The 25,003-nt window shown below is 42.2% G+C and overlaps 1 protein-coding gene and 1 long non-coding RNA gene across 2 annotated transcripts in view; one reads left to right on the top strand and one right to left on the bottom strand.

Annotated features, from left to right (window-relative positions):
* Positions 1-816: 816 nt before the first annotated feature.
* Positions 817-24,921, bottom strand: LOC138755351 (5,6-dihydroxyindole-2-carboxylic acid oxidase-like). The gene is made up of 6 exons (XM_069921167.1): positions 24,026-24,921; positions 20,140-20,344; positions 16,166-16,333; positions 11,197-11,376; positions 4,968-5,114; positions 817-2,314 (listed from the first exon to the last, which is right to left on the bottom strand). Exons 1-6 carry the CDS (start codon positions 24,710-24,712, stop codon positions 2,106-2,108), a joined length of 1,596 nt encoding a protein of 531 aa, XP_069777268.1. The 5' UTR covers positions 24,713-24,921; the 3' UTR covers positions 817-2,105.
* The window catches only part of LOC138755357 (uncharacterized), a 43,286-nt gene continuing 42,334 nt past the window's right edge, over positions 24,052-25,003 (top strand). The window contains exon 1 of the long non-coding RNA XR_011352221.1: positions 24,052-24,130. This is a non-coding gene — a long non-coding RNA (uncharacterized lncRNA). The remainder of the gene's footprint in view (positions 24,131-25,003) is intronic.

Below are 25,003 nucleotides of genomic sequence, written 5' to 3'. Positions count from 1 at the left end.
CATTTATTATTCAAGGGAGGCTATTCTATCCATTAAATCTCTACTGGGTCTTATTAAAACAGTTCTTTTACCCTTCTCCTTTGCTTTGTGAATCATTTTCTCTCATGTGTTCATACAATTCCCTTTTAACAGCACTTACTAATTCGGTTTCCACCACCCACACAAGCATCAAGTTCCAGAGCATTATTCTCTCGAGTTAATGAAAGCCATTCTTCATGATTTGCCCAATATTTTAAATATATCCATTGGTGCTTGAACTAATTGTTAATGGGAACAGCCTCCGTTTTCCATAAACTTGTCACAATCATGTATACAATCAAATTAGTTTTCAATCTTGAGGTCGTACAGTTGGCATGGTGTTTAATCCAACACCAGCAATGGTACCAAGGTTTGAATCCCGTGCTGTTTGTAAGGAGTTTGTATATTCTCCTCATGTCTGCGCAGGTTTTCCTTCGGGGCTCCATTTTCCTCCCACCCTTCAAAGCGCACCAGTTGTGTAGGTTAATTGGGTGTAAAGTGGGTACCACAGTGTAATGGGCTGAAGTGGCCTGTTACCTTGCTGTCTATCTAAATTTAAAAGAAAAACAACAATCTTTGCTTTGTGGCATACAGAGAGTGGGATTAATCATATGGCAAGTGATTATAACTTGCATTTTGCTGGAATCAGCACTTGGGCCACATGATTCCAATATTTCATTGTCAAATGTAATATTTTTAAGTTTGTCAGTATTGTGAAAATGCAGTCTCCAATGCATTTTTAGAGTGGTTAACAGAAATAGCAGATGTAGTACAATATGAATGATTGTGAGGCTATAATCTTTGGCCTAAAAACAAAGGCAGAGTATTATTTAATAGTGATAGATTATGAAGTGATGTACATGAGTGTCCTTGTATACCACTCAGTGAAAACAAATATCAAGGCACAAATGATTTTATAAAAGCAAACTATGTTGACCTTCCTCATGAGATGGTTTGATGGAGATGGTCATGCAATTACACAAGGAATGGGTTAAAACACAATTGGAGCAAATTCATCTCAACAGAATTTAAAACAAAACAAAATCAACCAAAAAAATTGAAATGTGTAAAATTCAATTGCCAGATTTCTGTGAAAGGAAATAATTTTCTTCCCCACGCAAAATGTATTTCTTGACACCTGTACCTGTTACAAATGATTGTAATGTGGACTGTTTTCCAAGAAAGCAACAGGCTCAACTGCATAGGACTTAATATTGTGTGCATCTTGGTATTCTTACCCAAGGAGAGGCATACTTGCCATAAAAGCAGATCAGTGAAGGCTCATTAGATTTTCCTGGAAGGGCAGAATTACAGAAAATAAGTCAATCTAGGTTTATATTTATCAGAAAGTAATGAAATGGGATTTCAGTGAAAACTATTAAAATTCTGACAGGGCTGGATTTATAACAGGTATGTTTAAGGTCCAGAACGAGGGATCACAGGCTCCAGCTATGACAGAGCAAGATAAGAAACGTCTTTAGGCAGATGGCCAGGAATCAAATGTATAATTTCAGTGCAGAGGCAAAGCTACTTAATGTACTTCAGAAGATCAAATTCCAGAAACAAAAGGCATTACAGGATAAATGAAGTGAACAAGTCTTAGATAATCAGATAAAACCATAATCAAACAGTGGGCAATCTTGAAGGCTAAATGGTCCAATCCTGCTCCTATTTTCCATGCTTTTAAATGAATCTAGCTCCATGGGTCGACAATCAGTCCAGTTGCAGATGTCTGATCTCACATGCTTCCCAGCATCTCATTCAGAATGATCACATTACCACTAACCATCACAAGGCTACAAGTCTAGTTTATTAAAGATAAAATTTACTTTATCACAAAATTCATTTTTGTAATTGAGCTAAAATGATAATGTTTCCCAAATTTATATTTGATTGCAAAATATGACGACTACGATTCATAAGGCAGTGGAAACGTACGTCAATGCTGTTTGATTCTTTCACTAATCAGTCTCAGCATACAAATTCACTGGATGACCTCATTTGATCCAAGAATACTAACTGAAAACCACTCAGCAGCATGTGATTCATCTGATTAAAAATGAAAAATCAAATGTATAGAGAGCAGATTATGAGACACTTTGAAGAATGGTTGCTTCATCCTGTTCTGAGTAGCGCTGATGTGGTGTACTCAAGAGAGGTTTGTTTAATTCACTGGGAGCCAATTTTCTTCTTCGATTGCGTATGGCTAAGGTGGAGATGATGTAAACCATAGCGACCATCACCAGAGCAGCCACAATCCCCACTGTGATCAATTGCAGCACTGAGAGAGGCTGATCTGCAGAAGAAATGTCAAAGGTAGATTTAAAAACAGTCCAAGTTGGTCCACATTCAGTTTTGAACCAATGGCCATTATTATATCATTCTACTCCACATTACAAATAACAGCTGTCAATGTGGAATTGAGTCAGTACACATATTGTCTCATCATTTCAAGTTTTTTTTTTCTGAACTGCAGTGATCAATGCACACCAAAACTGATACTCTCTGGAATACTGAGGGTTCAGCTTCTGGCTCACAACCTAGGGTTTGCCATGATCTTCCTTCCTTCTCCCACAGACACACAGATGGAGTCTGGATTCCACCATCCCTTCCCCCATGCAGTGGGTGCCCAGGTCCCTCTTAAACCCCCCCTCCCCTCCCCCTTCCCACCCAATTTCTGGATTCTGTGCCCCTCTTTCACTGGAGCATCTATTATTGTGTAACATTAAAAAGTGTATTGAAGTGTGCTGGCATGTTAATAAGAAAATATCCAATTATCCAGAGCATGCCAGATTACCAGAATGTTTCTCTCCATGATAAAGGCAATCACTGGAAGCAAATGAGCCCCAATGATTTTTACCCATCTTAAGTTTTTATTCCTTTTGCCCCATTTCAACATGTTACATGGCACCAAGATACAACTTATTCAGGTTTGAACACATTCAGCTTTGAGTCAAGGGGCAAGAATGACTATTGGAATTAAAAAAAACATTGTTTATTGCAAGCCAACTTAAAACTGGTTAGCATTTTTGAAGATAAAAATTCTACCAATATGATAGAGGTGAACAAAAATAAGTTTCAAATAAACATCAAGAGGGGATATTGGCTGAATGGACACATGCATTCTACAATTTGCTGCATATCCCAATTCTGATGGAATTAGCCCATAGGACATTAAGAGAGTTACAATGCCTTCCATAATGTTTGGGACAAAAATGCTTCCTTTATCTGCCCATGCTTCAGTTTTAATTTTGTAATCAAACAATTTCCATGTAATTAAAGTGTATATTCCAGATTTTATTCAAGGTTATTTGCATACATTTTGGTTTGACCATGTAGGGCATCACAGTTAGTGCAACACTGTAACAGCTCCCAAGATTGTTGTTCGAATCCCATGCTGTAAGGAGTTTACATGCTGTGTCTGCAGGAGTTTTCCCCAGGGGCTCCAGCTTCCTCCCACCATTCAAAACGTACTGGGGGTGTAGGTCAATCAGGTGTAACTGGGTGACATGGGCTGAAAGAGCCTATTACTGTGCTGTATGTCTACATTTAAAAAAAAAAATTATTACCAGGCATTTTATACCCAGCTCCCTCATTTCAGAGTACTGTAAAATTTGATCCTCATGTTGAAAAATGTCAACTACAGACCTCAAAGGTAATCAGAAGCTTAGAAGCAAGCCTGGCTCTCCTTTACCTGCACCAATGAAGCAATTAAACATACTTGAGTAACACAAACACCTGTAAAGACAAATGTCCCAAACAGTATGATGCCTGGAAATTGGGGTGGGGGGGGGGGGGCAGATTATGTACAAGTGCTGTAATTTCTATATGGTCAAGCCAAAATGTATGCAAATAACTGAATAAAATCTAGAATGTGAACATTGATTACAAATTTAAAACTGGTGCACAAGAGCAAATAAATGAAAACAAGTATATTTGTCCTAAGCATTATGGAATATACTATTAATACTTAATCGCAGTGGTACAATTTACCAATGGCTGATGAGTAGAGCCAGATTGCTTGTTCTATTTTAGAAGAATATGAATAATGCTTGATTGATTACTTAGTGAAGGATAATACATCCATACAAATGGGAACTAGAATTCTAACTGAAAGACCACTAAAATCAACCAGAAATAAGAAATAATTTGAAATGTTCACTTTGAACAGGAACTTTATTCTGTTGAGATAAAGCTTAACTTTATCAGCCATATATAAAAAAACCATAGAACACCACAGCATTGAAACAGACCCTACTCTCCTTCCAGTCCATGTCAAACTATTATCCTGCCTCGTCACAATGATCTTCACTTGGACCATAGCTTCTTCCATCCATGCACTTTTCAAATTCTTTAAAAGATTGGGCCCACATTCACCACTTCAACTGGCAGCTCATTCCACTTTCACCACACTCTGCGTGAAGTTTCCCCTGATGTCCCTTTAAACATTTCATCCTTCACCCTTAACCCATGTTCTCTCATTCTTGACTTACTTAAGCACAGTGGAAAAAACCTGCTTGCATTTAATCTATACCCATCACAATTTTGTATACTAGCATATCTCCCCTCATTCTTCGACACTCCAGGGATTAAAGTCCTAACCTGTTTAACCTTTCCCTGTAACTTAGTTTCTGAACTCTGGGCAACATCCTAGTAGAGCTTCTGCACTTTTTCCCTGTCATTTGGTGTCCAAAACTGCACACAGATACAAATTAGTGAATTCCCTTAAACTGCATTAATCATGTAGCTTCTTGGATTTTGCAAAGTCATCTAGGGTAGAAAAAAAAAGATTTAAAATCAAGAAACATTAAGTAAATCAGAGATTGAGCATCTGATATTTTAGATTGGCCTGATTTACTTAATAAATTTGATTATGAGAATATTTGTGAATTAGAAGCTTAATATTTTTTTTAAATAAAGATTGGTTAATGTTTTCATAACCCACTTACTTGGCCATTCAATTTCATAGCTGTACCCAAGATTTTCACCTGCTGTCATAAACATATCGACATTAGTAACTGGAGGCCAAAATGGAACCATATTGAATGCTCTGTTGTGTCCAATGGGAGCATTTTCAACGGGAAAGATGGATATATCTGCAAAAAAAAAAAAAAAAAAGAGATTTTCATCAACAAAGTCTTAAATAACAAACATCACCAACCTAGTGTTTTGATGTTAAAAAAAATTGGAAATGCCCAATGAACAACTGAGTTACAGGGAAATGTTAAACAGGTTGGAACAGTATTCACTGGATCTTGGAAGAATGATGGAATATTTGATAGAGGCGTACAAAATTATGATGGGTATAGAGAGTAAATGTAAGCAAGCTTTTTCACAGATTAGGAGTGATAAAAACTAGAGGGTACGGGTTCAGGGCAAAGGGGCAAGTTTAAAGAGAATATTAGTGGAAAACTCTTCACACAGAGGTGAGAGTATGGAACGAGCTGCCAGCTGAATTGGGGAAACATGGGTTCAGTTTTGAACGATGAAAAATGTTGATAGTTACTGGGATGGAAGTGGATTGGAGGGATATGGTTCAGGTGCAGGTCTGTGGGACCAGGCAGAATAATAGTTCAGCACAGACCAGATGGGCCAAATGGCCTGCTTCTGTGTCATAGTGTTTTAGGTTTCTAAAATAGAGTTAAAGTGGAATACAAAGATGCTGGAAGAACTCAGCAGGATCTATAAAAAAAGTAATAAATTTACTTCCTATACATTTTGCATAACCTACTATGCTTCTCCACTACTAAGTATCCCACTACAATCCAAGGATCTGCAAACTCTCCTGGAGTTTAAACCAAAAGTTCTAAAAATCTAAACATGGACAAAAAAAACTGTACTGAGGTACTGATCTCAATCCAGAAGTAGGATCGGTTTCTGATCATTTCTCAAAAATAATTCAAGCATTGCGCAAAATAAAGCGCTACTACAAATGAAATCGATGAAAAATATAATCCATCATGAGTGGATTACAGCCAGGGCCAGGGACAAAATGGCTGGTGTATCAAGGACAACAATAAAGTCTTGGAGAACTCAGCCAGTCAAGAAAAGTCTGAACCAAAACCTGTCAACATTTTAGAGCAGTGACTCCTCCTCAGAAAACCAGTACCGGCTCTAGAGGGAGATGGTGAACAGAGTCCACTGAAAATGAAGAAGTGCCTGGGGCACTCTTCAACCTCAAAGTCCGTGAAAGACTGAGAAATTCAGCCCTTTGGCTAATTTGCCTGTCATGACCATCAATCACCCTTTTACAATCATCCTACATTAATCTCAGTTTTCTTTATTCTTCCCATAACCCCACCAACATCTCAGAGTCTATAATTCCCAATACACTGGGCGACAATTAAACAACCTGTAGTCCCAATAATGACACCGACAAAAGACTGAGGGGAACGATAGGCTTTATTGTACTCGAGACAGCTGGTCCAGGTCCAGGGTAGGAAATGAGTGGGAAGGAGAGGGGACTCTACCTTTATGGCCCAGGGTCACATGGACAAGGCTAAGGGAGGAGCCAAGGCAGGAAGACACCCAGAGCGTGGGCCAGCCAGTTCACAATCACCACACTCACCCATTCTTTTAAAAAAAAATTGACCCAACCAGCAAAGAGACGGCAAAACCGGGGTTAATAACAATAATAACTATAACATCAACAAGAATAGCAAGAACAACAGCAGCAGTATTAACACAGATTACAAAGGGGGGGGGTGGAGGGAGAAGCAGACACCCCCACTGGCTAGAGGCTGAGCTGCACCGGCAGCCTCCTGTCTGCCGGACTGCCAGGGAACCAGCACGTCGCTTTTTCAGAGAGGGGGCCGACGGGGGAGCGTCCGCTGCAGGAACTGTTCGGGTTGGGGTGCTGGAATCCCGGAGTGCTGGGAGTCCTCCGCTGCTGCATGGGGTGGGGGGGGGGGGGAAAAGAGATGGCTGGACATCCGATGGCAAGGCAGGCAACTTGGACTCCAGGGTTGTGCTCTGATGCAGCACGATCGGATCCGTGGCAAGGCAGTCTCAGTGTCTCCGGCCCTTGCCAGGTCTCGTATTGGCACAGTGTCCTCATGGCTGTCCAGGTACCTCACAAATGCATATTGAGGGTTTGCATGTATGAGTTGCACCACTTCAACCAGTGGGTCCGTCTTATGGCTTCTGATGTGCTTCCGAAGGAGAACCAGCCCTGAAGTGGTCAGCCAGGGACGGATTGAGGAACCATTCGCCGACCTCCTAAGGAAAACAAAGAGGCATTCATGTGGAGTGGTGTTAGGGCAGTGCACAGTAATGACCGGATGGCATGGAGAGCTTCGGGCAAGACGTCCTGCCAGTGGGACACTGGCATATTTTTGGACCTTAGGGCCAGAAGCACCACCTTCCAGATGGTGCTGTTCTCTCTTTCCATCTGGACATTACCTCTGGGGTTATGGCTGGTGGCTATGCCTCTGGCCAAAAAATACTGTCGCAGCTCCTCACTCACGAACGAGATCCCCTGGTCACTATGAATATAGTCGGTAATTGCAAAGGTGGAACCTGGAGAATTCTTCCACCACCGTCAGGAAGTAGGCGTTCCTATTTGTGGTCGGGTGGGGGCCCTTGAAATTGACACTGAGTCGTTCGAAAGGTCAGGTGGCCTTTATGATGTGTGCATTTTCTGGCCGGTAGAACTGGGGATGACACTTATCGCAGATCTGGCAGCGTCTGGTCGTGGACCGGACATCCTCTATGGAGTATGGAAAGCTTCTTGTCTTGACAAAATGGTACAACTTTGTGACTCCGGGATGGCACAGATTATCGTGCAGGATCTGGCACAAGTCCCTCGGGATAATGTGTCTGGGGGATCATTGAGCTTACCCACCTGTTACAAGATATCCTAGTTATAGGTGGGTAGTTTAATCCTCCACCACAGAATCTTGTCATTCTTGATCTTACCCCATTGTTTGGCACTGAACATGAAGGCCACTGCCCTCTGATCAGTCAACAGGATAAATCTCTTACCGGCTAGGTAGTGCTGCCAGTGGAACACCACCTCAACGATCGCTTGTGCATCCTTCTCCACAGAGGAGTGCCAGAGTTGGGGACCGTGAAGGGTGCGGGAAAAAAATGCTACCGGACCGCCTGCCTGGTTTAGTGTGGCAGCAAGTGCAAAGTCAGAGGCATCGCTTTCCACCTGGAAGGGGATGGACTCATCCACGGCCTGCATCATGGCCTTAGCGATGTCTCCTCGAATTTGATTAAAAGCAGCCCGGGCTTCCACCGATAGCGGGAAGGCAGTTGAGTGAATTAGGGGCTGGGCCTTATCGGCATAGTTGGGCACCCATTGTGCATAATATGAGAACAACCCCAGGCATCTTTTTAAGTGCCTTCAGGGTGTTTGAGACAGGGAGATCCATAAGTGGACGCATGCAATCAGGGTCAAGGGCAATGACATCATGTACCACAACACATCCAAGAAGGGCCAGATGCTCAGTGTTGAACATGCATTTGTCCTTGTTGTATGTCAAGTTGAGGGACTTGGCCGTACACAAGAACTTTGCGAGATTTGCGTCGTGGCCGCAGATGATGATATTGATGATAGGGGAATGTTGCCGTCAGCCCGTGTTCCTCCACCATCCAGTCCATTATTCTCTGAAAGGCAGAAGCACCGTAACACCGAAGGGTACCCACATGAAGTGGAAGAGTTTTCCCGTCAGCTTCAAATCCTGCATAGATTCGATCGCTTGAACAGATGGGAAGTTGGCGGTAAGCTGACTTAAGGTCAATAGTCGAAAAAATTCTGTACTTGGTGACTTTATTGACCAAGTCGGCTATACGGGGAAGCGGGTACACATTCAACTAGGTGAATGGTCTGACTGTAATCAATGACCATGCGGGGAATGCCCGCCCCTCTGACCAGGAGGACCTGCGCTCTCCAGAGACGGGTGCTAGGGGCTATGATCCCCTCTGCCAGGAGTCGCTGAACCTCAGCCCGGATAAATTGCATATCTTCTGTACTATAGCGCCTACTCTTGGTGGCAAACATTTTGTAATCTGGGGTGAGGTTCACGAACAGTGACGGAGAGGGGCACCCGTAAGGTGGTGAGACCACAGGACAGTGATGGAGATCGAGTGCTGGGACCACAGAATGGTCAGTGGTGGCTGAGGGCCTCCAAATGTCATCGTCACGCACCTGAACTGACTGAGAAAGTCAAGGCCCAGGAGGATCAGCACACAGAGGCAAGGCATAATTAGCAACACAAAGTCGTTATAACATTCCTCCCCTCCCCCAACTGTCAGCGACGCTGCACCATACCCTTGGATACTTGCGTGTTGGTCCCTTGCTGCCATTGATACCCTCCTGGTCATTGGTCAGATCGGGAGGGAGAGTCTCTGGACCACATTGGGGTGTACGAAACTTGCTGTACTGCTGCTATCGAAAAGAGTTCATGTTATGCCCATTCACCTCAATCTGCATCATGGAGTTCGAGATCAGGTGAGGGTTGGCTTAGTTCAGCATCATTGAAGCTAGGATTGGCATCTCTTCATCGTTATCATTGGTGGGGAGGACCACCCAAGATGGCAACCTCCACGTTGACCACGCAGCGTTCGATGAGGAAGGCGGCAGAAGTGGAGTCGTGGTAGTCGAATGTGACATCATCGGGGCGGTAGGCAGAGCTGCTGAGGTTGGGAATGGTGGCCAGCAAGATGGCGCTCCCCTTACCGCGCATGTGGTCAGTGCCGGAAGCTCCTCTGGAACACATGCCACACTGCTCCCAGACTGCGGTTGGGACCTGCAGACCATTTGGTAATGGCCCTTCTTCCCGCAGCCCAAGCTCATAACTCCCCTCTCGTACCTGGACTGCCCACACAAGTTGCATCTCTATGATGCAGACGGCATGATTGCAGCCTTGGTTGGGTCAGTAACACCTGACGCAGAGTCCCAAGCCGAAGGCCCTCCTGGAGGAGCATAAGTAGATGGCCCACTTCTGCCTGCGATCGACACTGCGTGGCAGTGGGCCGAGTCCAAAGTCCTGATCAAGTTGATAGCCTTTAAGTGGGAGCGGGTCCTCCTCAAAGAGTAGTTCTTGGATATAGTCCGACCTCAGGCGTCTCGAATCAGTTCTTCCACACACTGGGTCAGTGATATCGTGGCCGCGGGATCCTCCAGACAGTCTTTTCCCAGTGTGACTAAGGACCAGATGAACTCTTCACTGGACTCACCAGGCTGTTGTTTTCAGGGCGTCAGCAAGTAACGGGAGTAGACCACGTTCACTTTCGGCTTATACAGTGCCCACGGCTCAGGCATCGCCTCGTTGTAGGTCGCGCTGCCTTGGATGGCCACGAAAGCCCTCTGGCCAACTCGTGCCTGAAGGATCTTGAGCCTTTTCGTCAGAGTCGACCACCTCAGAAGCAGCATCGGGGAAGTTGTTGAAGTAGTTCATCCACTGCTCGAAGTACAACAATGCACCCGGGACTTGGGGGGGTCAACTTCCAGCCGTTCTGCGCGCAGTAATTTCTCCATTACTGGAGACCTCCAAAATCTAGTACAATAAATTGTTGGGCGCTATCTGGAGACCCAATAATGACACCGACAAAAGGCTAAGGGGAACAATAGGCTTTATTGTACTAGAGACTGCTGACCCAGGTCCAGGCGAGGAAATGAGCAGGAAGGAAAGGGGACTCAACCTTTCTGGCCTGGGTGTGTCACATGGGCAGAACTAAGGGAGGAGCCAAGGCAGGAAGATACCCGGAGGGCGGGCCAGCCAGTGCACATAATCACATCACCACGCAACCTACTCCCACATTATTGGTGTGTGAGACAAAACAAGAACTCTGAGGAAATCAATGTGGTCACAGAGTGAGTATATAAACTCTGCTCATTTAATATCCAAGATATTTCAAACACATGCACATCAACTTTAAGTTATAAATTTCCAATTCATTACAGTGGGGGCAGGGGAAGAGTGGGGTGGGGGGGGAGGGGCTGAAGTGATAGGTAAAATACGAGAGCATAGCCATAGAAATTAAATCTGATGCTATAGCCAAAAGAGAGTTTTTGCAAACAAGCTGTACATGAAGATGAACTGTGTGCTGACACAGAATGCAATATTACAATCACATGCATTATTAGAGGTTAAAAACATCCTTAAGATAATGCCTAAGATCCAAGGTCCAGGCATAGCAAGAGCAATCAAAATAGATTTGATAATTTACCTGCCTTACTTCTCTTCAACCATTCATCAAATATTGCATCAGTAAATGTATGCAACAACACAAAGATTGGGTCATTTGGGGACAAGTGGGTTTGTCCACCAGTTCCATTAAGAAACAGATGTGCCAGGTTATGCAAACTGCGAACAGCTGGACTGTATGCTCCTGAAGGATCACTATAACCTAGAAAACAATACAAATCACTCAAATTAAAAGTTTATTGAAGAATGTATATTTTAAATCATTCTTAAAAAAAAAAGCACAAGGGACCTGGTATTGGAGAATGTTAACATCAGATGACATAATTGCTTCTGAATGGCACACGTGGTTAAAGGAATTAAGAAGTGTGGAGAATGATAGTGCAGGATTGAAGTACTGGATGGCTTTCTCCTACTCCTGTTTTCTTTGATTCTATTAATAAATTTACTTATTCATGTTTATTGGATTGTATACAGAAGCAGGCCAAAGATGGTGGACAATGCAAAACTAAAGTTCCCAGTGAATGAGTGTGACTCGTACCCAACTTTAAGTGTTGAGATGAAGAAGACAAAGCAGAAAAAAAATACCATGCTCATCTCCTTGATCAGCTTTCAAATATTTGGAACAGATTCCCAGCACAATTGGTCAATACAGATAGAATCAATAATTGGAATAAACTTTGAGAATAGGATGCAAAGTGAAATGAATAAATAGAGGATTTATTTGCAATTGGTGATGCAGGTTAATAATGGACTCATCAACTTGGCAGTTTGATTTTGGAGGCTTACAACTCTAATTTTAAAAATTAATTTAGGGCTGCCCAGTTGAGATTTATTATTACTTCTTAAAAAAATGTTTGGGTACATATGGAATTCAATAAAATAGGCTAAATGCATTCACAAGATTTTATTTATAAATGGAATTCCAAAATCTTGACTGGGGTTAGAGTTAACCCAATTTTGAAACATTTGATTGAGATCTGGAGTAAGAATGCAAAAGAAATATGTTCAAGACATTTATTGTCAAGGAAGATACCTTTAGCACAGTAGACATTTCATTTTAAATAGATAACCAATCTTTAAGGATTTGGTCATGTCAGGGTATTAAAAATATTGAAGATTGTTTTAAAAGATCAATTTTTGACTTTTCAACAAATGAAGAATAAATGTAATATATCTAATACCTCTTTCTGTTACCATCAAGTAAAGGCCTTGCTGAATTTTAAAAAAAAAAAATGGGTACACATTTGACATTACCAAATTATAGTGAGGCTGAATTGTTGATTTGTATCAGTAAATCTCTGCAATTTATGTTTTTTTTTATTATGAAAGGTATCTTCCAAAGAAGGGATGCACAAGTCAAGAGAGATGGGAAGTTGATTTGAATAGGCAAATAGATGAACAAAATTGGATGGAGTTGTGTAGGGACAGTATGACAAATACAATTAATGTAAGATTGGTACAACGTTTGACATGTTATACCTTAGCCTACAAAATTTGCATAGATTGAACTATACATTACCAGATTAGTGTTACAAGAGATTGGTACATTTTTGCATTCGACTTGGCAGAGTCCTAAAGTAAAACCTTTCTGGCTTGATGTGAGTAATTTATTAGAATGAATAACAGGGAACAAATTCCTGCAGGATCCAATGCTATTTCTTTTTAGGTAATATTTAATTTAGGTGCAACACCTTTATGTATCAAATAGAGTTTGTAAAAAATTGCCCTAGTAGTATCTAGGATAATTATTGCTATAATTTGAAAAATCAAATGCAGAAATTTGTAATTGTATACCACAGGAAAATTGAATATAGCTTAAGGAATAGATGTATATTTTGGAAAATATAACACCCATATTTGCAGAGTGTTGGAATCAATGTTTAATCATTTCTCTGGAAAGCTCAATTCTTGGTGACCTTTATTAGATGGCAATTATTTCTGGAAAAGGACTCTTGACAACCTCTGGTCTTTCTTCTTGCATCTTGCATCTTCTTCATTCTTTCTTTAGGGGTGGGACAGACACCCCCCTCCCCCCTAAACTTTTATTTGGTGTTAAAACTTGTAAATAATATAACAATAATGGAATAATCAAGAGATGCAATTAGTAACAGTTAAACTGATGACTGCTCATCATTTTCTTTCAGGATCTCAAATGATCCAGTCAAGTTTGCAGAAATAACACTGCAAACCACATGTTCTTTACTGAAAACCAGAGTTTATGGTTGTGAAATTAAGGCTCAGGTTCCAATCTGCACTGCAGAAAGCAAAAATATGCTACTTCCAATTATACACTTGTTAGGAAAATAAATGCGAAACCCAAAGCATTTTTTAAGCTCCTATTGCTAACGTAACCAGATGATAAACAGCCCTGAATTTAAAAACGAGTTCTGTTACCTAGGTCTGCCTTTCATTCAAATCTTTATGCAAAATCAGCACAGGTACATACAATCCTTATTTAGCATTAGTTAGTCAAATGTTTATCTTAAAATATAGTTTACTAAACACTTCCCAATACACTAAAACATCTTAAACGTAATACAGTACATAATAGTGAACACAATAGAACTACATACAGTCACAAGATCATTAAAAGTTAACACTTTCAGAAGACGGAGAGATGGCTACAGCACAGGTACCCCATGACCCTCCTGCATCTTCGCTTCTTCTGATCATGACCAGCTCCTTCATTCGCTCCTCCCTCAGTGGCGCAATCACTCCAAGGCCAGGCTGTCATTTTGTGGGGCCAAACAGTGGCCCCACACCAAGCCATGACAGTTCTGGTGGTGTTCAAATGGCACATGCCACTGCTTTTCCTCTCCCCCATTCCTGGGCTGCTTGTCCCCCTCGCCCATCGCTTTCCCAGGCTGCTTAAATGTAGCCTGACAGCAGTCTCGCAATGGCGCATGCTGCTGCTTCTTCTTCTCTTTCCCCCCCTCCCCAGGCTGTTCATCACTTCACCGACCCCCACTTTGCCCAGACTGTGTGTAGAATAGCCTAACAGCAGATACACGCCACCAACTGCCTGATGATCAAGGTAATCGATCACACAATACTATGACTTCAGATGTACACATGTCAGATACTGGATACCCTTCAGAGAATAACTTGCTTCACCAAAGCTTGGCTAATAGCTATACTAATTAGAAATCTGCTGTGCTGAAACTTAATTCAATACACATCTTAAAGCCAGCCAATGGAAAGCAAGCTCCACTCAAACCAGAAGTAGATGTCATTCTCCTTGTAGGCTTTTTGATTCATAACTACAGGTTATTCATAAACTGAACATTTTCAACCTGGGGACTGCCTGTATACAGATGCTCTGGAAGGGTTTCTCTTTGCATTCTTTCGTCCCCAAAAGTGGATACTTCAATTTTCAAGTAATTTCATCAGGAATATATTCAAAGTCATGTAATGTTACACAGAATTGCCTTCTGTCTGCTGTAAAGCAAGAGTCACCATTAGCACTGCTCCGTACTCCTTACTTTAAGGGAGAAAGAGAAGCAAAAGAGAGCCCTTTCAGTGTCACCGAGAGTCCATGGATTCTTCTCCAGCATTCCCATAGCCTCTGAAGCTGCACATACCTATTGGCAACACAAGTTGTAGATCCAGACCTCCCACAGTATAAGGAAGCCTTCAGCATTTGATACTCATTTCAAGACTAAAGATGAATTCTTCCCTTACATCTTTCATGAAAGAAGGAAATTACCTTTGAAATTCTTTCTTTGGAAATGTGTCAGATTCTTATCCAAACATTATCTTTGAAAGCCAATTTTACTCTATTATTGAACATGAAAATTTGAATTCCAAAGTATTTGGAACAAACCTCAAATTCAATAAATCTGTCCTGCTCAGGAAGAGTGTTTTCACTTTCATTCTTTCCTTCTTTTTTTTTTTTTTAAAAACAGCTACTCCACACTTGCAATTAGTGTTACCCAGATGATTACCTATTGCAACAGATTCCAGTTCATGACCAAATGCAGGGCTGAGCACAGTCTTCCTTGTTACATTGGAAACATCACTATTAAGAATTCTCCTGAATACACCAAGCATTACTCCCCTTTTATGCTCTTCACAGTATTGGTTTGCATTGTCCACACTATTGTTGATGTCCCCCATTTTTTACAACTCCATAATTTTTCCACCTTTTGGAAGTGTGCTTAAATCTTGGTCATCCTTTTACCAGATTTGTCACCATGTACATCATTGACCATGTGGCTCTCATATTGCATATTGTTAATCAAACAGATTCTGTGCCCAAGTGTATCTCTTGCATCTGAAAAGAAAAAATGGTCTGATACTTTTTCTGCAGACTTCTTCATCTTTGAACATTAGACTCTCCAACTCCCATCTGTTATTTAACTTCATGAATCTTCAGTTCATCCCACCACACCATCATGAATCTTCAGTTCATCCCACCACACCATCATGAATCTTCAGTTCATCCCACCACACCATCATCCTGCTCATTCCAAACCCATTTAAAAGTGTAAAGTTTTGCATTTAATTCTATTTGCATCCTCCCTATTGCTGAACCAATTTTTTTAATATGATTGTATGTTACATTTTGCAGTTTGATATGCCATTGTGTGCAACCACAAACCCATGATGCACCGATTTGGATAACTCCTGCAGTGCCTTCACAATCACTGAAACAAAGTTGCCAGTAACCAAATTGCAAGTTGGTGAATTAACACTTTCTGTTAAATGGCCATCTCTTGCCATTCCTAAACTAACTACAGCTATGTGTGACCACATTCCAACAACATACAATCAATTAAACTTTGAACCTCACCTCTGACCTGCTGTGACTCCAGATGCTGAGGTAGAGAATTCTTGTGTTGCAGCTCAGGAGCATGTAGCTGTCCAGGATGCAAAGCAGGATATCTATAAAATGGCCCTGAACAATTCCAACTTTCAAAGGAAAAACAGGGCAAAAACAAAAACGAAACTAACCTCACAAATCACAATCCAAATATTTTTCATCCACTTACCTTCCACCGTGTTTCGGAAGCTATCTGTTGAATTGGAGTAGAAAGGTGGGGTGTCATATGCTGTTATATCTAAACATTGTGTTACATCCTGGGAAGTAGGAAGACGCTGAACCATTGGTCTGGCAATATTCCCACCTGGATTCCGTCGAATAGGACCACCTTCAGTGCCTGGAGGAATAATAGCATAAAGACATTAGGACTGATCCCCATTTCACTGCAGAACAGGTGTCATTTCTATTAGGCAAAGAGCAAGATGCGTAGAAAAAGGTTGGCAGCTCAGCATCACCTGACATCAGTCATTTGCTTCCCCCTCTTGAAAATCATCAATTTATTTTAGTTCCCATCCTGCTATTTTGAAAATTAAATATGTTTAATAGATTCTTGCTAATGTATTATATTGCTTGATTTAATAGCTTTATATTTCTTCTATTAATTTTTGGTTGACCTCATGCAAATAGAATAGCCTTTATTTATTCTTGAGCATCGTTTCCAAGTGGAGTGAAACAATAGTTAAAACAGAAAAGCTGGAGGAACTCAGCTGCTTCAGATCATCCATAAGGTTGAGATACATTACCTATGTTTTGGGGCAGAGCCCTTCCTCAAGGTATGCATGAAAAACAGGTGTCAAGATTAAAGGCAGGGAAAGGGGGGGGGGGTGGGGGGGAAAACAAAAAAGTAGTGGAGGAACTCAGCTGGTCTGTCAGCATTATACAAGACAAAGATACATTGCCAATGTTTCAGGCCCAAGCCAATCTTCAAGGAATAAGCCAAAAGTAGGATATCTCAGAATTCAGGCCCTGCTGGCTGGGGGAGAAATCCAGACCAACAAAGGGTATTAATTATACAAGAGGGACAAGGTAAGATTTGTCATGTTTGTGCAAAAGGAGGCCAAGAAGGGAGAGGCCGAGCTGTGGAAAGAAGTGGCGGGGACGGGGGGGGGGGTTAACAAAAGACATAGGTTGATATTAATGCCACCTGGTTGGAGGGTGCCCAGTCAGAAGATGAGGTGTTGTTCCTCGCATTTGCAGGTGGTCTCAATCTGGCAGTGCATGAGGGCATGGACAGATATGTCAGCAAGGGAATGAATTGGGAACTGAAATGGTTGGCTACTGATAAGTTATTACGAATGGAGTGGTGCTCAGTAAGCAACCTCCCATCTCCTCTTCATCCTCAATAACAGCGACCTCCCAGTAGCCAACCATTTCAAATCGGAGTCACCCTACCAGACTCACATGCCTGTCCATGACATTGTGTAATATCCCACCCTGATCATCTATCATCTCCCGCCCTTGCCACACCCCTCCTCCCTTGTTTGGACACTTGCCGATATTCTCTCACACCTTGATGAAGGGCTGAAATCTAAAATGTCAGTTTATGTACTTTTACCTTTGCTGCATAGGACATTGTTTGACCTGCTGAGCTTCTCCAGCATTTTGTGCTTTTACTTCAACCACAGTGTCTACAGATTTGTGTGATTCACTTTATTCAGCAAGTACTCTCTTCTACAGTAAATTCAATATCAGATATACATCTATACCCTATTCAAAGAGACAGCTAGATCAACTGTTCCAGGTGATGAACATTAACATCTTCAGTTTAATCCCCAATTTCACCATCTGGTCAAGATTACCAATGCTAAATATACACTTTTTTTCCCCCAAATCCCAACTAGGATCTTGCATGTTAATGCATAGGATTAAATATGATTTGCTTTTATCCTTTATCACCAAATCTGGAAGGAAGGTCATGAAGTGTATGGATCCCATTTCCAGAATTATCAACCCACCTGGATCTTTCCCAATGGTCCATGAACCTCTCTAGATCCATTCATTGCTCACTACAGGTAATAACATTGACCTTCTTGATCACTTCACATCTCAATCTAACCTACCCCATCCATATATGCAGCATTCCACTGAACAAGGACCACTGATTATGATCAATGGATTCCATTAGGCTCAAGAGAACTGACAGAAGCCAAACACATTCACCAACATAGCCTAGGCCATGTCTCTATCCTGGAATATCATGGACCTCAAAAGATCTTACAAGTCCTGCAAAACCAGCTTTCATTTCCTCAAGCAGGACTGTTCTGGCAGATCCATTTTTTTTCCCCAGCCGGTTCTCATCCTTAAACTTATTTTGTTCAACCTGGATTCCTTCCCATCTCCTGGTCCAGTCCCTTTCTACTTGCATCAATGACATACCTATTACTACTTTGACAATTTCCAATTCCATTGTGCCAGTTCACTTTACTGTGGACATTATTCCCTCAGTCCCTCCATCCCAAACCAAGAGGGCCTCCTGTTTTCTTCACCCCAACTTGCAAATGAATTATGGCTCCCCACTACCATATTTGAGAGAGCCCTCAAAAATCTTGATTTCTCTCATCTTTGGTCTCCTCCTCTTGGACAGACTGAAGATAGAACATCCTTTCATATTTCCTTCCAGTCCATCAGCCTCTGCATTCCAAGGGTTATGCACTGCAAGTTCCACTGGCTTCCACAAGATTCCATCAGATATCCTTTCTTGGCATTCAAAGCAACCATTCATTTCAGAATTCCCTGATCTGCTCTTCTATTCTCACAGCCACTCCTCTCATCACTGAGCATTTCTGCACAACCGTAGAAGATGCAACACCTTTTCCCTGCCCAACTACAAGCAACCCATCAGTCCATCCTGATTAAGAATGCTACAATTCTTCCAAATGTCTGCTACATTCAATACTCACAATTGTCTACTCCATGTAAAATAAAAACAAATGCAATTGGGTGACAATTTTGCAGAATTCCTACATTCTGTATGCAGGGCCAATGTAGGCACCCTCTCCAACCCAAAAGTCTGCAGTCTCCCACACAGCTAAAATGAGACTCAATAGAAGCTGTGGGAACAACACTGCCTTCTGTCTAGGCACGAAGAACCCTTCCAGAGTTAAGGTAGCTTGTTTTCCATACCCACATATGAACTTGTTATTCCTTCTAAAAATCAGCCATTTATGTCCCTGACTCAAATTTATATTCCCTCTCCAGTTGCACAGCACAACTTGCTTATATTACAATGTTTAGATTCTTTTAAGTTCCCACTCTCCAAATGCCCTCTATTTTTTCCTGACAACTCTCCCACTCTTTATTCAAGCAGATTACCTCTACCACATAGAGGTCACCCTTTAAATAATAGAAGTTTTGACCCACTGCAAGCCAAAAATCAGCTTTTGTTTTTAAAAAAAGTTCAGAAGAAAGTCTTCAAACCAAAGCATTAACTCTCTAGATGTGCAGTCTGAACTTGAGCATTGTTTTAAAAATAATTACATCCAACTATTTTCTTTAACTACCTCAAGTTGTAAGCTATGTCGTAATTGCACATCATTTACCTTTCCTCAATATGCCTCCATCACAATGTGCACTGAATTTAAGAGGCAAATAATTAAATGCATGGCTGCGAACCACAGAAGGACAATACGCACATGACTGAAACAAGCTGCGATCCCAGCATCATTAACAAAGGGGATGCAACATCCAGTTCACCCACAACTGTCTCAATTCTTCAATGGAAAACTGGCATCAAGCTATTATCAACACATTTAATTGAAAAGTCTCTTTAAAAAAAGCAGATAATTTATCCATCTTCATCATTGATGAAGAAGTTCAAGTTTGGCTGGGATCAGGTTTTAAACATTTAAGTTACTCGTCTTTCCTATTTTAGTGACAAATTCTTCTCTTAACATCAATAAACTCAGCTTCAAAAAAATCAAGGCTCTGAGTTCTGTATGTCAAGTATTGAAATATGTCACAGAGCCCACAAAGTGTTTTGTTTTGTTATCAGTTTAGGGGTCAAGTGATGCTGCAAATGACCGAGGTGTATTTATTTGAGTTTCCATCTGATGGGCAACAAATTTCTGTTTTCAATTCAAAAATAAACTCTGGTTACATGATCCGTAATGCAGTATTCCTTTCATATATTATTTAAGTAGTTACCATTGCAAATAGTTCCCAGTGTATCATAGTCTTCCACACTTTCACAGAGATTGCGCCACAGGGAGAAGACAGAGTTGGGACTTAGGAGCGTAGGGTCGAAACTGCTTCTGGCTCCCATCAGATCATCTGTGCAGATGTCACAGGTGTTCCTTCCAGTAGCAAAATTCCAATATGGAAGAGCAAAGGTTGGGTCCTCCAACATTACCTGTGTAATCAAAGATGGTCAATTACAAATTGTCACGATCAGCCGTGTAGACAAGAACTAAATTTCACAGACATTGATCGATGAAGCAGTCCACACGAGGAAGAGCTTATCCAGTTTGGACTAAAAAGTTAAAAATCTGACAATAATTATAAAATTTGGAAACATTAGAAACTGTAGAGCTCAAAGAAGATTTAGGATAAGTTAAGAGAGTAGTTGGAATCCAAGCTTGTAATGGGGTGGGGGGGGGGTGGGGGGGAAAGAAAGAAAGGAACACTTCACTGCAGCCATAACAGTGTCCTTTTGGAAAATATCTGAAATACTGTGCATGGCTCAGGGGACAACAGGTTTGGGTGAAGGGAACAACAAGGAGATCATCAGAAGTGGAACAGTCAATTTGAGGACACCGATCCTGTACAATTGTGCCAACATACAATTGCCAATTAAGTGAATTCCTTCAAAGACAAGAACAAGCATCAAGCTTCACTGGAATAAAAATTCTCATGCAAGTCAGATAACTACATCAGTTTGCTGAATTAATCTCAGTCATCCAGGCAAGGTGATACATTTTCCCAAACTAATTCTCCCCTGCTGCCACCATCAATAAAGTCCTGGATTATCATAGGAGCAGAGGTATGTCATTCAGCCTCTCAAACCTATTCTTTATTCCCTTGACAATTCTGCCCTTGAATGGCTGATATGTAACCTAACCCCATTAATTTATTGCGGCTTTATTTCCTTTAAAATCCTATCAGTAAAAAGCCATGTTAACATGATTGCAGCTGTTTTACCTGCAGGGGTTGAACATACCTACCCGAGACTCTGAATAATTGTTTCACAACTTCTGTCATAATTGCCCTGATTCAGATTGGTGTCAGATTTCATTAGCATCGAAACAACCCCTTTCGTGCAACATTCCAAAGGCATACAGGCTTAATGGGCAGCATAGCTCATGTGCCAGGACTTCTTAACATGTTGCATCTCTGAACCAAACTTGTCCATGAAAACCAAGTTTCTATCATTTGCCTGCCTTAGGGTCATGTCCCTCAAAACCTTTCCTACACAAGTACTTGTCCAAACATCATTTTAATGTTAAAAAATGTCACCAACTTGACCACTTTCCCTGGCAGCTCATTCCATATTCTTACTACTGTGTGTCAAGGTGTCCCTTGGGTCCTTTTAAATATGTTGACTCTCACCTTAAATCTTTGGTCACTTGCTTTAGATTCCCCTACCCTGCAAAAAAGGCTCTGGTTATTTCTCATCTGCCCCTTCGCTTTATAAACCTCTGCAAGGTCCTTCATTTGCATCCTACACAATCCAGAGGAAAAAGCTCCAGCTTGTCCTTTTATTCAAAGCTGCTGGTCCCAACAACATTCCTGTGAATCTCTTCCATGTAGTTTCCAGTTAAATGAGATCTTTCCTATAGCCCGGTGACCACAAATGTGCAGTATTTTAATTTATGATGACGACATCGCAAGCAACTGAAATATTCATCAACTCCTTTGACAATCTGAACATCAGTATTCCCAGGGGGTGGAGTTGGGAAAGAAACACCTTTTAACATTCAACCTGGTTTTGCCTTTACAGGGCAGCAAAGAGTCTACAAGAAGTTTCATATCTTCACTACCTTGTAAAATCTGATGCAATCGTCCCCAACATAGTCTCTCAGAAGCCAGTGGAAACAGGATGCACAAAACTTGAATTGGTACTTTTGTTAAAATTTCCCACCATTCTAAAAATATTTAACTGTCCTGTGTGTAAGCTCATCAAACCTGCACAGCATTCTGAGATAATTTGTGTCTGTTTTCATCCACGCTGTGTCCCAGAGCAGGTTACTTTCCCACCATCTGAAGTGTAATAACTTTTGCAATTATTTAAAATATACATCCAGTTGCCAGTTACTTTGTGACAAGGTATTAGTTTCTAAACAGATTCAAAGCCATAACTATTTATCTTGATTATTTCAGATTAATTTACTGCAGTAATATACCAATCCATAATATTTGAGTTTCAGAAGCCTCAAATGGAGCATCTCATCTTGGACCAGAAACCATTTTCCTCTTACATTTCATACATTATCACAAAGTTAGGAGTACAATTTGGTCATAGTCTATTAGGAACTACATTAAAAAAAAAGGCTGAAGGAACTCAATGGGTGAAACAGCATCAGTAGGATAAATAAGGGATAGTTGGCAGTTCAAGTCAAAACTCTTCAGTAAGTGATTGTGGAGAAAAATGTATGAGGACAGGTTGGTAGGGCTAGGCGACTGATAAACCAGAAAGGGGTAAAGGATGAGAAACAGATAAAGCCAGTGCAGAAGGGAAAAAAGTAGATTTGGGAGACAAGCAGGTGACTGATAGGAGCCAAACAGTATGATAGAGCAAGATGGCCCAGGGAGCATGGAGTGGAAGTTGTCGAGACCATTGCTGGAATTTGATAAGTAGGTGACACTGTGGCCCATCAGGGGAGAGATTAATGACAGGTAGGATCAGATGATGAAACAAATGCTGGAATCTGCAACAAATATTCTACTGAAATAAATCAGTGGGCAAGCAGCTTGATGAAGCTTTCTGACCCAAAATGTTAATATTTTTCCTCAGATGTCACAGATGTTATTCAACCCAAAGTTCCTCAAGTGACTTTTTCCACACCTTAGGTTCAGACGGAACCTGAGAGGGAACGGAGATCAGCAGATGAACTGTGTGGGTTGAAGTGGATGGAATGGAGAAAGAGGTCTCAAATTGGATTAGAGTTCACAACAAATTTACAAGTCAACAAAGTGAAAAAAAGTGGGAAAAATCTAGATGCGACAAGTTAAAAATAATATTGAATCAAAATGCTTACAACATTGCAACAGAGCAACAAATGCAATGTAGAGAAAAAAAGTGGGAAAAATCTAGATGCGACAAGTTAAAAATAATATTGAATCAAAATGCTTACAACATTGCAACAGAGCAACAAATGCAATGTAGAACACAGCAAGAGACCACTAAGAGAGCAAACCCCAGAACAACTAGTTTCATGGTGCAGACAAACCAATCAAAGGGCAGACAATGTGCAGAACTGGAGGGGGCACAAGTTTTATAGTGGGGAGAGAGGCCAAAATGTGGAGTAGGTGTAGGAGAGCTTATTGTCACATGCAAGCACAATGTACAGATGCCCCCAAACTTTTCACCTGTGCAGTGGTTCTGGTCCACATGATGCACAAGTCTGTCATGTGGACAGAGATGCAAATGATTGTTTGCAAGCAGTCCGAGGAGATACATGTACAGAGCACATCAATGAAGCAGTACAGGAGTGAGTTACAAAGAGATCAGATGGTATGGAACAAAGGGAATCTAATCTTGCTATTGTGGAATTCATTTGAGTTTAAAAATAGCAAGGGGAAAAAAAAAGTCCTCCTTTCTGGTGAGGATTAATCTCACATGAGCAGATATTCTTCCCCATTAGAGAATTGGTGGTGGTGGTACATAAAAATAATGTGGCAGTGGTGTGGCAAGTCTTCTAAAACTTTGGTTGCTTCCCAAGGCAGAGAGGGTTACAAATGAAGTCCATTGAGGGAAGGCGCCATTGGATGTGAACATTAAAAGGCCACGGATCTGTCAAGACAGAAAACGAGTTAATAAATCTACAAGGGCGGACAAACAATGTCATTGGTGGAGTTGGCGTGGTACAGTTACCTGCATGTCCCGCTCCAGCTGCAGCAGGTGGTAGCGGTGCCAGGTGAGGAAGGCGGGCCCTTCGTGGGAGAAGTCGACGCCGCCGAAGGTGCGGCCGGCGCCCAGGTAAGTCTTGCTCACCGAGTAGTAATGGGTCCAGACGAAGAGATTGTAAATGGAGACGTTGTCGAACTGCGGGCTGCGGCCGTCGGCGCCCAGGAGATCGGGGCGGCGACGAGTGGCCACCACCAGATCGGGGTGCAGGGTGAGCTTGGCGCGGTGCAGAGCCGACACCAGGCTGGCTCTCTCCAGCGGCCCGAGGCTCAGCACGTCCCGGCGGAGCACCGTCACCGGCCGGCGACAGTCTCCGCCGCTCCACCCCGGGCGACAGCCACCGCAGTTGTAGCCGGAGAAGTTAGCGGCGCAGCGGCAGCTGCGGTTGAAGAAGCTGAGCGGCCAAGCTTCGCGGTCGTCGGCGCCATCGTGCGGGTATTGGGCACCGTGAGGGGCCGTGTCCGCCCGGACTTCGGCGCAGGTGCCCCGGCCCAGAGTGGAGCCGCAACGGTCCCCAGGCGTGGCGACCAGCGGCGGGCAACACTCCCCGCTCCGCAACACCTCCGGCCGCACACACTCGCGGGGGAACTGGGCGCGGGTCGAGCCCGTGAGGACAGCGGCCAGCAAACTCACTAGCGGCCATCCACGCCCCATCCTGGACAAGCCCGGTGGAAGTGGGGGGGGGGGGGGGGTCCCTCTTAAATAACCCAACTTGCCCTTGTCAGGGGCTGGTCTGGTGTTCGCCTCGTGATGTTTCTATCAGGTCAATCATGAAGCTGATCCTTTCCAATGTTTTTCCTTTAAAACCATGCTTTCAAGAAAGTTTCCTCAATTTCCAACTGGGCTGTGATCATATGACATAAGTTTCATAAACCTTTGATTAATTGGCTGTAAGCAGTGGCCGATTAACTACCAGCCAGGTCTCCCCAGGGTCGGCGTCATGGG

This window comes from Narcine bancroftii, chromosome 1, assembly GCF_036971445.1.
Source record: "Narcine bancroftii isolate sNarBan1 chromosome 1, sNarBan1.hap1, whole genome shotgun sequence".
NCBI lineage: Eukaryota > Metazoa > Chordata > Chondrichthyes > Torpediniformes > Narcinidae > Narcine > Narcine bancroftii.
Note: the sequence above shows the minus strand (reverse complement) of the source record. Positions and strands in the feature narration are given on the sequence as shown.